The sequence below is a fragment of the Corvus kubaryi genome, unplaced genomic scaffold (assembly GCF_017639235.1).
Source record: "Corvus kubaryi isolate FWS band 111438036 unplaced genomic scaffold, C.kubaryi_AGA036_p1.0 37334, whole genome shotgun sequence".
In the NCBI taxonomy this organism is placed as follows: domain Eukaryota; kingdom Metazoa; phylum Chordata; class Aves; order Passeriformes; family Corvidae; genus Corvus; species Corvus kubaryi.
In genome coordinates, this window is record NW_024581108.1 from 12,075,870 (window position 1) to 12,093,150 (window position 17,281).

Sequence of the window (17,281 nt, forward strand, 5' to 3'; positions counted from 1 at the left end):
GGGAGACGCACGACCGGCGGGGCTCTGGGGCACGGGGCATGATGGGGTCTGTAGGCGGCAGGCGGCGGCAGTCCCCTCTGCAGCCGGGCCACCCGCGCACCCCAGCCCAGGCACCGCCTCGGTGTTGTCTGCCGGGCAGTGCTGGGGCTGTCTCCAGCTGGAATCTAAGCGATTCGATGCTGTTTGTTAATATGAAGATTTGTATTTTGTATCTTTTATATTTAAGATGCATACAAATAATTTAGCTTGCCTTGCTGCAATGTAAAGCACAGGAGCCCCGGAGTATCTTTCTTTCTGTGCGGAGCACCCAATGCTGGTCCTTGGTGCCACTCCGAGGTCCATCCACCCCTTCTTACGGTAAGGAGGAGGGTTCCTTCTGTCTTCCGTTTTAATCTATACAGCCAGGAAGTTCCCTTTCTTAAAATGCCTGCTACTCTCCTTGTTTTGGTCTTGGCCTTGTTTACCTTCTCTTTTTATACGAGTGTTCAGAGTGGTACTTGCAGCACGAATTAGGCAGCTGAAGACTGTACACAGTTATAGCCTGAGGTGTATCCTCTTGTCACGCAGCAATGCCAAAGGGATCATTTACGCAGTGCAGTGGGACTGGCACACACCCAAGGCAGGACTCCGTTTTCTTTGAAGTTCAGTTAATAACTTTAATAGCTTAATTGTGTATAAGTGGAATGACTTAAGCATATCCACTCTACCACTTGCTGCCCTACATAACTACAGTTCTGTGACCTGAAAAGGATTTTTGGGGCTGTTTTTTGTTTGTTTGGGGATTTTTTATGACGAGTGCGACACAGCCCTTTATATCATAAGCATTATTTCCCCTGGTGGAGAAGCCTAGGTCAATAAATCTGGAGCCGGCATTATCATGCTATAGGAAGTGTATTACAGTGTGGAGAACCGCCCGTCACGTGCGGCAGGAGGGAGATGTACAGCGCAAGGTGTCAGAGGTCGCGTGTGCCGGTGTGCACGGCACGGCACAGCCTCGCATAGCCAAGCCTAGCCCGGCACGGCACAGCCGGCACAGCCCAGCCCAGGGGCCGGGGCGGGCTGGCGGAGGCCGCGGCTCCCCCGCCCAGCCAAGCGGAGCCGGGAGCGGCGGGCGGCTGCGGGCACCGGGCTGCGGGCACCGGGCGGCTGCGGGCACCGGGCTGCGGGCATCGCGCTCCCACGGCCGCCCCCGCGGCAGCAGCAGCCGCCGGAGGCCGGGGAGCGGCAGGGCCGGCGCGGCAGGACCGGCGGCAGGTACGCTGGAGCCTTTAACAGCGGGGGAGAGGGGGCGGAGGGCGCGCCCTCGCCCCGCAGCCTTCGCCTTTGGGGTGCCACAGCAAAGGGACGCCGAGCCCGGGGCGAGCAGCGGCTGCCGCTCTCCGGCCCGGCCGGGGCTGGCGACGCAGATGCGGCTGCAGGCAGCTCCCGCGCCAGCCCCTGTGCCATCCGCAAGGCTGCGGCAGCCCGTGGGTGTCGAGGGCCGCCTGCAGCGGCCGGGAAGGCGAGGGCGGCTGAGGGAAGGGTCCAGCCCCGCCCGGCCCGGCCCGGCCCGCAGCGACAGCCCCGGCTGTGACCGCCCGGCTGCCGAGACCCCCGCCCGGGTCGTGGGGGAGCACGGGGCTGCGCTTGCTGGAACGGCGCCTCATGCCCACCGAGAGGGCCAGAAGTGGGTTTGGGGTTTTTGGTTATTTTTTGGTTATGTTGTGTTTTGGGTTTTTTTTTTTTTTTTTTTTTTTTTATCCAGCACATATATTGATAGGACTATTGCAGTGTCAGAGTAGGGCTTAATTTTAGAAGTGCTGGGTCAGCTGTAAGAAAGATGAGTGGAAATCACAGCATACTGTACTGTATCCTGCAGGACAATGGAAGTCTGATAAAACAGGAGCTGAACTTTTTAAAGCCTCTCTATGGGCCTGTTTTTACTGTTAAACTGCTGACTCAAAACTTTTCTTGCCTTCCCTGACAATTGGGGAAATTGAAGGTTTCAAATCACATCTGAAGCAGATTGTTGTTCTGCTGTGTGCAGCGGCTGCCGGAGGAAACTGGATGTGACTGGACATTTTTAAAAATCAATCTTGATGATGATTTTTTGTTTGTGCTATTTAAAAACTATTTTTCTGGAAATCAAAAATAAACTAATAAGGCATATCTTTATTGACAGCCTAGGCTGTCTTCTCTGTTCTTAATGTCACCAATCTTTTATCTGAAATAAATGTTCCTGGCTAACTCTTGAATATTTTATAAAGCCTTTATAAAATGTTTGGGAGTCAGTGAATTTAGTAACAGATCAAAATCTAAATATGCTGAATACTATGGAGAGTACTGTCTCAAAATGTGTTTATAAGGTTCTCATCTAATCTTTTCCCTTCATACTCAACTCAAATGTGAGCCTCTTTGGCTAATCACAGTTCAGTTACCTCTTGATCTTTTTGTTTGGTTCATCATCGCTGTTGGTTTGCATTGGGTCTTTTATGGCAAAAGAAAAACACATCATCCTGCCAAATGACAAGTTAATGCTCTCAGGTAATTTATCTGAATTGCAATTTGTCATGCTCCATTTCCATTTCTAAGAGTGAACAATGCTAATAGTAACATACGAGAAAACAGCTGCCTCTCTCGAAAATTCCATTTCTTTCAGGGACTGGACATAGGCGTGGGGGAAAATACTATCTACAGCAGTAGATAATTCTTCCAGAAGAGTGAGTGCTCATGAGAGGCTTTTGGTGCTCTTCTTGAGTCAGGACGTCTTGCACATAATGCTGTTGTTAAGTGAGAGAGGAAGATGTTTTCAGGAAGTCACCCTGTAATTCCAAATGGACAGAAATTCCACTATTAAATAAATGTCCTGGCAGCCTAGCTGCAAATTTAAGAACTTGCCCAAATTTTTCTTGGAGTTCTGCAGAATATGTGCAGTAGTATGAGAAAGGTCTGAAATTCAGTGTAAAGTGCAAGTGCCTTTCACAGAAGATAATGTCTTTGGAGTCCAGGTTGTCAGTGCAGACTGATCTAGTGCTACTATATTGATGCTTGCATGTTTTTCAACTGACAAGGACTGCTTTTCTTTTCAGAAATGGAAAATCCTGAAGTGGCTGTGAGCAGCTGCAGTGCTCATGATGATGAAAACCTTTGCAGCTACAAACGACACTCATCAGTATCACAGGAGGGGCTTTTGGAAGACCAGCTTAGAAGGAAGTTAAAATTTTTCTTCATGAACCCATGTGAGAAATTTTGGGCCCGGGGCAGAAAGCCTTGGAAACTTGGGATTCAGTTACTCAAAATAGTGATGGTTACAGTTCAGGTGAGTACCTATGGAAGCAGGGACTCAGCATGTGGGCAGTCACATGAATGCAGGTGACATGCTATTCATGGTGCAGTGCAGAGGAAGGGAAAGGACAGATTGCAAAATTATCTTATTTGCATATATGTAGCTTAGATCTCAGGTGGCATAATTTTCTCCTAAAATGATGGACTGAAAAAAAATAGCTTTCCAGCAGTACAGATGAAAGGAACCGTGTTTAAGGGCTCAACCACATCTGTTACCACAATACTTGCTTCACTGTTGTGTTTGAGGGAAGGAAAAGTCACTTCTGTTTCAATATCACAGTGATAAGAACTGAAATTGGTGACTTTTTCATGATGTTCGCTTATATCTTGCATATGGCATACAAACTTTTGCATTGAAAAAAACCTCAGAAATTCTTCCTCACTGTTCCTCTCACCCACCTTGCACCACAGATTTCATATAACACATTTATCTGCTGCCCAAAACACAATTGCTTGTCTCAAAGTTCTGTGGTTAAGGCAGAAGAAGGTGTTTCATAAAACCTTTCTAATGCCTCAGATGATGATCCTTCAGAGTTGCCCACATGTGATTTCCCTTTATGGTTGTGCCTGTGCTATGACAGTACATGTATAGAAAAGAATGTTTTCCATGGTTGCATGAATGATGGCAGAAACTGCAGAAATTAGTGTTCTCCTGCTGTGCATCTGGGAGCATGTTTGTGTCCCTTACTGCTCTGTGTTTAAATGTGCCGTCCTTCTCTGATTTCCATCTCTCCCATTTTGCGCCTGAAAGTAAAATTTGATGATGGAAGAATCCAAATAAGAAACAAACTAATGCTGATTTAGTATTTTCAGAGAAAATCTGCCCGTAAGTAATTCAGTCTTAGCACTGTTGGTTTGCTGGTGTGTTCCTGTGTGCCGAGCACACTGAGCTTGCCTACAGAGCATTCCAGTATCTCTGTAACTGAGTTACCCTCATCCAAATCTGCATATCCAGTTTGCACCATGGCCATAAAACTAATCTGTAGACTACTGATTCAGACATCTCTGATGAGTTTCTTCACAATACACCTGACACGAGATTTGACACAATAGTCAAGAGAATTGTGAGCTCCCAGAAAGAATACATCATGTACTTCTAGAAACTTTTCCCAATCTGGATAGTAGCTAACAGAGTTTTGTGCTCACTTTTCACGAATGGTTGCAATATATTTTTTTTACCAGCTTCAGGTATTATCCTGTTACAAGCAGAGCTTTGGTCAGTTATTCTCAAGCGCTTTTCACTGAAACTTGATTGGGAGATCTTTGTTTTCCTGAGTTGTCCTCAATTTGCCTTTTGTGCACTGGAGTAAGGACTTCAAAGTGGGAGTCTTGTTAAGTCTAGTCCTGCCTTTTTGACTGAGGAACAATGATATTCCCCAAGGGGAAGTCAGTTGACGCCAGGCTGAACTAATAAAGCATGTGTAACAGTATATAGGGAGCTTGAACTTGAGATGGTATCATTTTCTTTGTAAAAATTCAAGTCCTTGGCCAAGATGCTGTAAGCATGTTAAAGGCACATACTCGAAACCCACTGTTTCCCTAAAGTCAAACTTTCATTTGGCTAGCTGTGAAATGGAGCAGCCTGCATGTAGTTGCCATGTCTACCAGTGAGACAAAACACTGGCTGTTCATAAGACAGGGTTCGTATATTAATCCAGAAGCCAACTTTGTCTTTGAAGAGGAAATATAAATGTCTTTTTCAGCTGGTGGTTTTTGGATTGAGCAATCAAATGGTGGTTGCCTTCAAAGAAGAGAACACTGTTGCATTCAAACATCTCTTCTTGAAAGGATATATGGACAGAATGGATGATACCTATGCTGTATACACACAAACAGATGTCTATGACCAGATATTCTTTGCAATAAACCAGGTAGGGATTGTTGCTGCAATATGTACAATATATATGATCTTTGCCTGGTACCTTTTCTTGAATTGAACTTCTGTGTCAATTGCTTAAGACTAAAGCATCAACTCATTTAGGTTTTCTGTCATTGCTGGAGCATTGTACTGTGGTGACATCATTAAAGCTAATCAGTGTACTAGTAAAAGTACTGTAAAAGTGTACACTAAAAGTACTCCTTGGATCTGAGCCAAAATTCTTTGCAAGTAAGAAATTAGGCTTTCTAGTAAGGATTGTAAAGAGAAAAACATAATAAGCAATAAGGTATTTAGATCCAAATCCTGTACTAAGTGTTTTTGTCAAATATTTTAAAATATTTAACGACTCAGCTGTTGTGTGGCTTAGGTTTCACAGTTCTTTAGGTGACCTTTGAAATAAAAGAGATGGGTTATAACAGATCCAAACTCATCTGGGCTTGGTTTGTTTTGTTTTGGTTTTGTTTTTTTTTTCTCAGAGACAAACAGCTTTATTGCCATTTAAGTTGGTTTGTTTGTTCTGAACTTTAGTACCTCCAGTTGCCCAACATCTCTGTTGGAAATCATGCATATGAGAAGAGGGGAGAAGAAGAGACACCTCTGGCTGTCTGTCAGCAGTTCTACAAGCGAGGAATCATCTGTCCTGGAAACGACACCTTTGATATAGACCCAGAGATTGTGACTGGTGATGAGCCTAATCTATTTTATTGGTTCTTTGGGAGGAGGGACCCTATATTTTTGATAAATTCTTTAAAATATTTGACAGTACTGTATAGTCTTATCACATAATTTGTATTGAATTTACTACCAGCCAAAACTGGTAAGAAAAGTACTGTGTAACAAACCTCTAGCCCTCACCTTCAATGTCTAATGCCACAAAGAAGTGATGAGCCTTTAGGACTGATGACCATCTAATACAAGTATTTGGGGCTAATTTTCAGGAGCGTTCCCTGTGAATTCATGATGAATAACTTGGCTGGTGTTCAAGGAAGCCAGTGTATTTGTCAGTTGGCTTCTCAGATGACTCCTCACTCAAGCGTGCTATCTTGTCTGGTATAGCCAACAGCTCATAACAGCCTCGGGAGTGGGACAGGCAGATTACAGTTAAACAACCTGATAATCCATGAGATATTGTTGTGAGTCCTTATCCATTCCAGACTGCTTGTACATTGAGCCAACTACTTCGTTAGACAACACAACAATGGGAAAGCACAATTTGAATTTCACTCTGGATTTCCCCAGGTGAGGAGGAATGAGCCCCTCCTGTGTTGGGGTACTGGTGCCTTTTCCCTGTGAAAGGCTAATCTGAAGCTCTGTTGCAGACTGGTGGCAGTGCAGCTCAGGTTCAATCTGAAGGCAATCAACCTCCAGACTGTTCGTCACCACGAGCTCCCTGACTGCTACGATTTCACTCTCAGGGTATGTGGAAGCCTGCCCTGTGTCCTTCTGTTCAAAACCAGAAACTAACTTGCTGGTTTACTGCACACAGTCAGCACAGATATTTTCTGAAGAGTGTTGAGTACTGCTGGGTCAGTGGTGCCAGATTACTCTGTTAGAGCTTAGTGTACTCTGTAAATAACCAGCAGTTGCCACTGTGGAAGGTTAAGCTTTTAGTGCTCCTGATGCGGTCCTGAAGTACTTGCTTGGCTTACAGCCACTTGTGCTCTAATCCACGTGAAGTATAATGAAAGTGTAAATCTCTTCTCTTTGGAGAGATGCTTCTGGGAAAGGTTGTTTTCAGATCATAGAGGAATGAGAATGTAGTTTAAAATAATTTCACCTAGTAACTAGTTGATCAAGCAATTCGTGGCAAGTACATGAAATACACCAGATTTGTCTTTCATTTTGACAGCATTTATTTGAAGATACTGGAATTACTTTATGCTTAAAAAAGTTTTGTAACTTCTCCCCTAGGAGAATTATTCTGCATTGTTATGCAGGCTTAGCAATACAGTGGCCTACATATGTAATTGTTTAACTTTATAAAGACATGCATGGTTTTTCTTTTTTTTTTTTTAAATACAGATTGTGTTTGATAATAAAGCACACAGTGGAAGAATTAAAATAAGTCTAGACAATGACATAGCGATCCGGGAATGTAAGGACTGGCATGTTTCTGGATCAAGTAAGTGACATAAATGTGTTCAAATTTTCATGCCAAAATTTTGGCCAGTAGCACAATGTATTTTAACCTTTTTCTTTATTAAAAGGTGAGGCACCATTGACATACCATCTCTAGTACATGCACTCTAACTCTGATTTTCTAAGAAATTGTTGTTCTTCAACCTCTGATCTGAAATCCTTGGAATCCAGCCACACCATTACTTTCTGTAGCAGTTCTCAAGGCTTGCACCATTGATAATGTCAAACCCAAATTTTTCCGTGCCTCACTGTAAATCCTTCTATCTTTTGCTATTGAACCTAAGCTGCTCATTTCTTAACGCAGGGTTGGAACTGTTCTAGCGCCAGGCAATAGGACGCACGATAGTGGTGGAAAACTGAAACTGATTTACTCTTATTTCAGGACTTTTAGCACCAGGAAAGATAAGGAAGCACTGTTGCTAAGGCTTGCTGGAGTGGAATGGTTAGAAACACTTCTTATTGTTGCTTAAATGCCATTTGCCCTGTATTTGGCTATGACTGGGGTGCACATTGTGGTAAATTTCTTATATAGTGACTCACAAGAGTGAGCCAACTTTGTTGGCAGCTATTTGGCCTGGTCAAAACATCATCTTTTTTCATTAGCAAAAATAATCTCTTTGATAGTCAGAAAGTTTCCAGGACTTTAGATTCTGCTGTGCAATAGGATGACCTAGGTCCTTTTTTCTACTTTGGCACTTTCCCCGTTGCTATGCCTGTGTTAGGGAATGAAGAGCGGATAGTGAAAAAGGAGAATTGGTACTTTTTGTAAAGATCCAGGCTGAAACTGATTGCGGGGGTCGAACGAAGCGCATCCCAGGGCTCGGCACGCGGCGCTCTGGGCTCGCCGGCTGCCGTGCCAGCAGTGCCCAGCAGGCGGCGCTGCCGGGGCCGCCGCCGATCCCGCCGCACGGTCCGCGCCGGGGCCGCAGCGCCTCGGGCGCTCGGAAACCGCCTCCCGGGATGCCCGCCGCTGTGCTCTGGAATCCAGGGAACGGTGCGAAGGTACTGGCTGCAGCTGCGCGATAACAACTTGCTGCTGTTCTGCACTACATGGCAAAATCAACTTAAACGGCAGCAGTGTAACAAGGAAGCACTGGGCGGGCTTTTGCTGAGTAGTGCAGTTCGTGAAGTCAACTTGAACTTCAGCAGCCTATTTTGTAGAATTGGTGCATGTTCTTGCAAGTGTAGCACTTATTTGTATGATTTTCCCTTTTTTTCTCAAACCACCATTCTTTTAGCATTAAAAATCTAATCCTTATACTGTCTCACCTAGTTTCAGCTGTATGCTAAGTATAGAAACAAACAAAAAGATTCGGTGTAATGTTTAATGTTGGATGATCAAGAATGTGAATTTTAGTAACATAAGAGATGGAGAACTCATGTCTAATTCAATGTTGATCTTGGCTAGCTGAGCAGTAATACAAATTACCTGCACTGCCATAGGATGGAAAAATTGATTGTCAAACACTGCTCTGAGAGAGAAGATACATATTATAAAGTTCCTAGGATTGTTTAAAATTTTTTTGAGAAGTTCTATCACTCCAAAGGCCATTTCAGTCCCTGTAAAATTATTAACTCTCACCTCTGATTCTGCAGGGTTGTAAGAAGCACCCACACTCTGGTATATTTTTGATGTGGTATCAACCCTCCGAAATTTACAGAAGTGGTATCTGTAGTGCAGATGCACTTGTGTCTCTTATGAAAATATGTCAAATAAACTTTTGGGGGAGAAAATGCTAAGATTTTTCTTAATTCTGTTGTATAAATATAGTTAACATCTTGATTTTTACTTCAATACTCAAGATAGTCAGCAAGATTAAATGCACTATAAACATGTGTATTTTTGTTCTTGCAGTACAGAAGAACACTCATTACATGATGATCTTCGATGCTTTTGTCATATTGACTTGTCTGGCTTCATTGATCCTTTGCACTCGATCAGTGATTAAAGGAATTTGGCTCCAAAGGGTGGGTATAACTCCTTCTTTGGAAAACCTTGTCTTGTGTAAGCCTGATTAACTGTTTTCTTTCCTCCTTTCCCCTAGGAATTTGTAAGCTTTTTCCTATATTATTATAAGAAAGAAGTATCTTTCAGTGATCAAATGGAATTTGTCAATGGATGGTACATCCTGATTATGGTTAGCGATGTCTTAACTATTGTTGGATCAACTCTAAAGATGGAGATACAAGCTAAGGTAAGCCTTTCACATGTCAGATGGAAGCAAAACTGTTTCTGTCTCACCTAGGTTTAAATCTCTCAGAGAACTTTAGGCTGGCTGCACTTGCTTCTGAGGGGCATGAAATTTTAAAAACTCTGTCTTCTCCTCCAGAATTGCAACTCATGCATGCTGTTTCTAGTAGCAATATTTAAGACATCCAAATACCACTCTATATTGTAGTTCCAAATTATCTTTGCTCCCTCTGACTCTGAGAAATAAAATGAACTTAATCTCTGAAAGTTTGACTGTTGACTTCTTCCCTTCCTCATTTGCATTTGCTCATTTGATGGTTTTTTTCAAATTTAGCATCAAACTTTTGGAACTCTGTTTACAAGTGTTTAACTAGCACAGAGTCTCTCTCCTTAAACGTCTCTTTGCTGCTTTCCCAGCTCCTGTTTTCCAGCATGTACATAACAGTCAGCCACAGCAGGTTCTGGGCTTTCACTTTCTACAATAAAATTGATATGGACAAAACTCAAAACTTGTAAAACATTGTTTTACAGAACTAGGGAAGAAAAATTATTATAATTTGCTAGCCTGAAGCACTCTGATATTCAGATAATATTGTTCTTCACAAAATCTGTAGCAGACTTTGAAGTGTGACATTGCAACACAGGGGACTTTGGACAGTAGTGATGAAAGGATGGGTCTGAAATCCATCTGCTGACAGCTTGACTATCACAAACACCCTGTACAAATTGTCTTTCCGTAGGAGCTATAAACTCACTGAGAGTAGAAAGAAGTTGTGAGGAAGTTGGCTAAGATAAGAGATAGCTCCATCCTGCTTTGGGTGAAGCAAAGAAGAGAACAAGATTGGAATAAGATCTTGCATTTGGGGTTCCTGTATCTTATAAATACATCTATTTATATGTATTTCTTTTCTAAAAGAGTATTTTACTAAAGCTCCTCTCTACAGGCACATTCACTTCATTTTGCAAGCCTTGTGGACCATAATAACAAGATCTTGTTCCATGTTACTGTATGAAAGTTGTTGAATAACAAATTCACATTACAGTAGCCTAAACTTGTTTCTTGTCAAGCTCTAAATGAATAATGCTGACAGAAAAGATTAGCCAATATCCACTGCCAATACCTATTATTTATATTTCATTCTTACGAGAATAAAACCAGAAAATAATGAAAACTTCTTATTCAAAGTAAGCTGTCACTATCCATTTCAGAGTGGAGCTGCAGTTCAGGAACACAATATATGCTAACTTGGATGAAAACAGGCCAGTATGTATAGGTGGAAAAAACAGCAGAGTGCCAATAAAGATAAGTTCTGGTTAGAATTAATTAGAAGCTAATTAGTCTTCTCCTTGATAGCTTTCTATACCTTATAGTTACCAAGTACCTAACAAGATCCTCCTGAATACGTATCTGAGCAATGCTGACAAGCCATGCTAATTTTTACAAACAGCTGTTCCTACATACTGGAAGAACCTTCTCTGCTCTGTGTCATGTCTACACTTTCCATTGGGATGCAGTGCAGAGATTCCTAAGATGCTCTGAGGAATCTGTCAATGCAGATTCCAGAAGCAGTTGATGCAAGTCTGGAAGCAGCATAAAAATGTTTGCAGTGTCACTGCAGATCTCAGTGAGCTAGGTACAGAGGGCGTGTCTCTGCTTCTGCAGTGCACCTGCACTCTTGGCCTTGCAAATAAAGCTTATCTTGTTAGAATCTGTTTTACAAACAGCCATGTGCTAAGGCATGTGAAATGAGTTGCACTTGAAAGTGTCCCTGCTCCTTGGTGGGACCTCTCTCTAATGTATATTGCCTCAAACGAATTTCTAATTGGGAGAGTTTGCCAAAGGAAAAATGTTTCTTAACCAATCTTTGTAGTAATGGGAGGCATAATTTAAAACCTGGTTGTTACAATAATTAATTTTTTTCCTTTCTTATTTTTTTGTTTCTTCTCTTGCTTTTCTTCAGAGTCTGACAAGTTATGATGTCTGCAGCATACTCTTAGGAATATCCACTATGCTTGTTTGGCTTGGAGTCATTCGCTACCTAGGTTTCTTTCAGAAGTATAATGTAAGGATCTCCTGAGATCTTCATATTGTTGGTATTTATTCTGTTTGTTGCTGTAAGAGGACTGGAAGAAGTATCTGGTTGAATTCTAACTGTTTGCATTGCTTTGTGCAGCTTCTCATCCTAACACTGCGAGCAGCATTACCCAATGTAATGAGGTTCTGCTGCTGTGCTGCTATGATCTACCTGGGCTATTGTTTCTGTGGATGGATTGTACTGGGACCATACCATGTGAAGGTGATCTACTGACCGTGAAAAAAGGCAACTTGAATAAAAGAATGAGAGATTACTACTGTTGTTTTCTAGTTCTCCATGTCAAGGCTTCCCTTAATGTAAAAATAGTGCATCTTCAACATGATGCTGCTCTGTTTGAGGAGTCTGACTTCCGTGACTCAACCAGACTTTCCTCAAGTTATGAAAGCTCCAAGTCAGAAGTGGAAGCTGCTGTGACTCCCAATCACATGCTGATATTTTAAGAAATAATTTCCATTTTGCAGAACGCTGGTATCAGACTAAAATCTTGGAGACATTATGCTTATCCCTCTTAAAAGAGAAATTTGCTTATCTGAATTGAATGTGCAGGTGTATAGGAGGTGACAAACTTTGCTTGTTCCTCAGATATTTTACTATTTGCACCTTGTCATCTCCTAGGTGTAGGAAGAGATCTGAGGTAGCCAGTCATCAGCTGTGTGTTTTTCATGTTGTGTAGAGTCTTTGAGTCCACATAAAGCAGTGACACATCCTTGTCTTCTTCCCTCCTCTCTAGTTTCGCACTCTGAACATGGTTTCTGAATGCCTTTTTTCATTGATCAATGGAGATGACATGTTTGCCACCTTTGCAGAAATGCAGCAGAAAAGTTACTTGGTTTGGTTATTCAGTAGGATTTACCTCTACTCCTTCATCAGCCTGTTCATCTATATGGTGCTGAGTCTCTTCATTGCGCTCATTACAGATACGTATGAAACAGTCAAGGTAAGCACAGACTGTTCATTTGGAAAAACAGTGCAAGGTTGGTGCTATCAAAACTCAAATCTCCCTCAATATTTTAACTCGCAGTGCATGCCAATCTAAAGAATAAACATAATGACTACTTTTGAGAGTGCGAAGTGATGACAGGACAGTTTTTAATCCCTCTCTACTTTGTTTTTCTCAAAGTCTCTCTGTTTCTCTTCTCCAATGGAAGCTAAATATCTACTAAAAAGCAGTATTTTCACATTAGGTTCTGTGAATCTTCTAATTTCAGACTTGAGCAGTGTCTGAAAAGCAGTCTGGGGAGTTTGGGTTATTGTGGGTTTTAGCCTTGTTAAAGGTTTAACTAAGTATCAATTTTTAGCACTACCAGCAAGATGGCTTTCCAGAGACAGAACTTCAGAGATTTGTATCACAGTGCAAAGACTCACCAAACTCTGGGAAGTACAGGTTAGAGGAGGAAAGTTCTGCATCTCTCTTCTGTTGTTGTAACGGTATGTAACTATATTAAAATTATCTATTAAGGTATATGCAAAAGCAACACACTACAAAATGTCCCTGGTACAATGTTCATGAAAAGTACTTAAATTTTGGGGGAAGCTGTTGGGGGGAAAACCCACGCAAAAGTTCCAAACTATTTCTAATGAACAGAGCACTTCAGCAAAATATCTGCAGCCAACAAATTTCTTGGAAGATGTGAGGGAATTTCCAAATTAAGAATCGCTTAACATGTGAAGAATCATACAGGAAGTTAGATATATACACAGTAACTTGGGAACCCCATATGTGTAATGCATAAGCATTAACATTTCCTGTACTCACTGAAACAGGCAGGACTTAGAGAACTCAGTGTTCTCTTACCCACTTTTTAATGACACCTCGTGCAGGTAACAGGCCTGAAACTTGTGGAGAAAATCAGCTTGTCAAGGTTTTAAGACAGCATGCAGTTTAAGATACTATCACAGCACTTGGAAAACATTGCCTAACTTCCATTATGGAGAGAAAATGCTTCAGTTATTTGAAGTTGTGTTTCTTCAGGAATATTGATTGCAGGATACATGGTTTATATTTAACCTGGCTGGCAGCAGCTCTTGAGTCTTCCTTGCTGAAGAGCCTTTTGGTGGGGGAGCTGTAAAATATTTGCTGCTTGATTAAAAAGATCAAAGGTGTTTGCAACTCCTTGGTACTGGGCTTTTCTGGTGGGCTGTATTGTTATATGCCTGACAGAATATATTTATGAGAGGGAGGAGATGGGGACATCTTTTGGAGCAGGGAGATGACAGAGCCTGCTGTGAGCCATCCCCTATTCTGACCGAGTGTGTTACTGGAGATAAAAGTGTGGGATGAAGCAGAGCAGGGCATCTTGCTCTTGGGTAAAGGGTGTGGACATGTTAATATTTCCTTTTCTGCACACACCTCTCAGTTTAACCAGACAAGAAAGCCAGCATAAGGAGAGAGGGTGGGGATGTAATAATTTTGCTACTGAATGTGCATTGGTGATCAGGCATCCAGGAGACCAGTCTCATGTTCAAAATGTTTTCTGCTGGTTCATAGCAGTTTCTTATCAATGAATGTCAAATTAGTAATACTTTAGTTGCATTTTTAAGGCTCCTTGTACAGTGAAACTATTGTTTTGATGCATGTACCTGACAACTTCCCCCTCCTCTCTTATACAGGTTGTAGTGAACATATTTAATGGATTGTGGGGGCCTATCATGGAGGTTTTAAAGCAGCACACCCTTCAAGAACTGGACAATGGAGCTGGTGGAAAACCTTATCTCTGAAGACTTAGTTTGCTTTTCTCAAAAAGCAGTGTAAGCCTGTGGCAGAAGTTTATGCTAAACTTACAGACTTTTTGATTAGACACTCACTGATAGTTCAGGGGGCTTGGGGATGGTTTTTATTAGTTTTATTCTATTTGTTTCCTCAGTTAAATTGTGTTAGAATGCCAGGAGCATAAAAACCTGTCTGTGTTCAGAGACTTGGCTAAATTATAAGAGTAGAATATAAATGTAGTAACTTTGAACTATAAGTAAAACTAGTGCTGGACAATTTCAGCTTTGAACACCAACCTAGCCCTCAGTACTGCAGGCATTATCTGTCTATGGCTGACCTGTTATTGAGTGAAAGCTCACTAGAGCCCTCACCATTTTTTGTTTATTTGCACTCACAGTAAAAATAAATACTATGAAATTTGGTGTAATTTGTTTCTGGAGTCATTACAGTGAGTTGATACACAAGCCATTCAAATATAGCTGAAAGCATAAAATTAGTATTTCTTTCAACATAAGTACCACTGGAAGTAAGTGGTGGTCTGTTCTCAGAGAGGCTGGGATATGCCAGGCTGAACTGAAGTTTGAGGGATGAGTTGAGTGGAGAAATGTTCTCACATATCGAGCACTGGGCAGGATCAGTTACAGTCTTTAGCTTAACAGTGTTTGTATATTATGTTTTTAAAGGAAAAATCAGACAAAAGCACTTTCAAAATACCTATTTTTTTAAAATTTGAAATCTTTCTCTGGCATACAAGTCTGTAAACCTGAAGTCTAAACTAAGTTAAATACATAGGAGATATGTCTCTGGGAGTCATATCTCTCCACACTTTAGAAACTGGATGCTTCCTACCAACCTAATAACCTGCTGCTGTCAGTAGCTGTCTGAAACGTTAGCTCTTATAAAATTCAGTTTTGACAACTTAGTTTATACTCTTTGTTGATTGTGATACCATTTAATGGATGCCTTATTTTCTGCAGTCTATTCACTCTGGGAGCAGAATAGAAAACCGAAGGGAAGCATATTTTAGGGAACTTGCATTTGTGAGCAAGCTGTAACTTTGTGTGACAATGTATAATGCTGCAGAGGACACTAAACATGTTCTGTCTGAATGCTTACACATTGTAATGTGCTACAATAAACACTTCCAGCTGCAGTAAATATTGGGTGTGTCAGTATTCATCTTTACAGTAAATATGTTGCCAGCTTAATATAGGAGCTTTGTTTTTTAATAGCACTATGCAATTTCTGGCATGAAACAGAGTCTGGAGTGGGTGAACTTGGATTTCCTGTAGTCATGATAGTTCCTGTGGACCCTGGTGAGGACCTGTTTCCAGCTGATGTTTAACAGCATTTCAGAACTTGCCATAGAAACAAATATTCAGGTATTTAACCTTACACTAAAAAACACTCCTCAATTTCAGCAAAGGCAAACCAAATGCAAGGCATAGGCAGAACAGATTATTCACAGTATCTGAAAGTTTTGTGTACCGTGGTCCTTGTCTTTCAACTCTCCACCTAACATTGAAGACTTTTAAAGCTTTTCAAGAAGATGCAAGGCAGTCTCGCCCCAAAAAGCAAATATTAAGTGACTATGTTTTCTCTTGACACAATTAACTCCTTATGGATCTTTGACAACACACAAAATATAATGTGCACATCACTATTGTATAAAGTAAGTTATGCAAGGAATTCTGACAAGGGTGGCAAGCACTTTAAGATCAATGGCATGCAGAAGGCTGATTTACATACAGGTTTTTCATACAGAGTTAAGAGAAAGCTAAGATTAATAATTCACTTAAAATACAGGTACATTTTGTAAACAGCTATGGAATACTTTGTTTGCCAATGTAATTATAAGGCAAGAACTGGTCTGATTTCATTTAGAAACGAGGCAGAACACATGCTTCATCACTGTTAACTTATTAAATTGGCAGCAAGTTTCAACAACATTTGACAGAGCTCTAAAGTATAAAATTCTTACAGAGTTTTGCAACAGCAGAGAAAAAGCATGTTAATAGAAGCCTGCAGCATGAGCACAAGGTATGGAAAGCCATGAGTGCTGCAAAGCAGGGAAAGACAGTGTATATATATTCTTTATTCCTAATACAAGTGGAGAAGTCTTCCACTGAAGACTGGTTTCTATTGCCTGAACTGCAGCATGTTTTGCAGTGAAATCCCTGGTAGAGTCTTTAAGTGATGAGCTGTGCTTGTGCTACAGCTAAAATGTCAATCAACTGAGATGCAGAAATTAATTGCAAAACCACGGCCTGTGTTACTTCTGCTGGATTCCACAACTTTTAATTCAGCATTGCTGGCAGTTGTGTGGGTCTGGGGAGGAAAAAGCTGATGAATTACAAGTTGCCTTCAGCCAGTAATGGGCAGGGGCAGACTGTGAAGCCAGAGGGAAGTGCTATCTAAAAGGAGGAGAAGGATGTTTAAAACAAAGGATAGGATGGGGTGAGGGGAAAAGAAGGGACAACTGCTTATAAATTTAGCAGGGCAGCAATTGTGTATTTCTGGCTGCAGGTGCAGGCTGTTATACTGGGAAAGAAGAACAGTACCCTGAAAGGTTACTGGCTTACAACTGCTCAAAATATCCAGTTCTGACTGGGGAAATAAATGCTGCTTGTATTATATATCTGATACTTACTTACATTATGGATTTTTAAAAAACAAGCAGACACTCAAACATGCATTGTTCACCTTGGTGCTACTGCTGGCAGTCTAAGTGCTTGCTTGTCCAGATTTCTGACCTGCTTGATCCTTGGTGTTTAAGATCTTCATCTGCCTGAGTATTGTGCTCACCTGAGAAGAAGTGAGTCAATGCTGTGTTTTCTAGCCTGCTGACTGCATTTGAGATGAAGTACAGCTCTGCCACATCTGTGGCTGATGCTGTTGTGTGTGTGGTGAGGTTTTTTTATCTTATCAACATATGATGTGCT

At 41.5% G+C, this 17,281-nt stretch overlaps 1 protein-coding gene across 2 annotated transcripts; it reads left to right on the forward strand.

Annotated features, from left to right (window-relative positions):
• Window positions 1-63: 63 nt before the first annotated feature.
• On the forward strand, window positions 64-15,497 carry MCOLN3 (mucolipin TRP cation channel 3). Of its 2 annotated transcripts, none has more exons than XM_042030310.1 (14): window positions 64-357; window positions 3,069-3,298; window positions 5,028-5,195; window positions 5,732-5,885; window positions 6,358-6,442; window positions 6,523-6,619; window positions 7,226-7,325; window positions 9,198-9,310; window positions 9,388-9,537; window positions 11,495-11,596; window positions 11,708-11,830; window positions 12,360-12,566; window positions 12,928-13,057; window positions 14,240-15,497. In XM_042030310.1, exons 2-14 carry the CDS (start codon window positions 3,071-3,073, stop codon window positions 14,257-14,259), a joined length of 1,677 nt encoding a protein of 558 aa, XP_041886244.1. In that variant the 5' UTR covers window positions 64-357; window positions 3,069-3,070; the 3' UTR covers window positions 14,260-15,497. The 2 variants fall into 2 exon arrangements, with proteins under 2 accessions (XP_041886244.1, XP_041886245.1); XM_042030311.1 differs by lacking the exon at window positions 64-357 and adding an exon at window positions 1,155-1,254.
• Window positions 15,498-17,281: the final 1,784 nt, after the last annotated feature.

Bases quoted from the DNA above. Each gene is read 5' to 3' on its own strand.
- MCOLN3 (XM_042030310.1), top strand. From the start codon at position 3,071: ATGGAAAATCCTGAAGTGGCTGTGAGCAGCTGCAGTGCTCATGATGAT. The intron at 6,443-6,522 runs GTGAGGAGGAAT...GCTCTGTTGCAG, and splicing joins TTCACTCTGGATTTCCCCAG to ACTGGTGGCAGTGCAGCTCA. The intron at 13,058-14,239 runs GTATGTAACTAT...TCTCTTATACAG, and splicing joins TCTCTTCTGTTGTTGTAACG to GTTGTAGTGAACATATTTAA.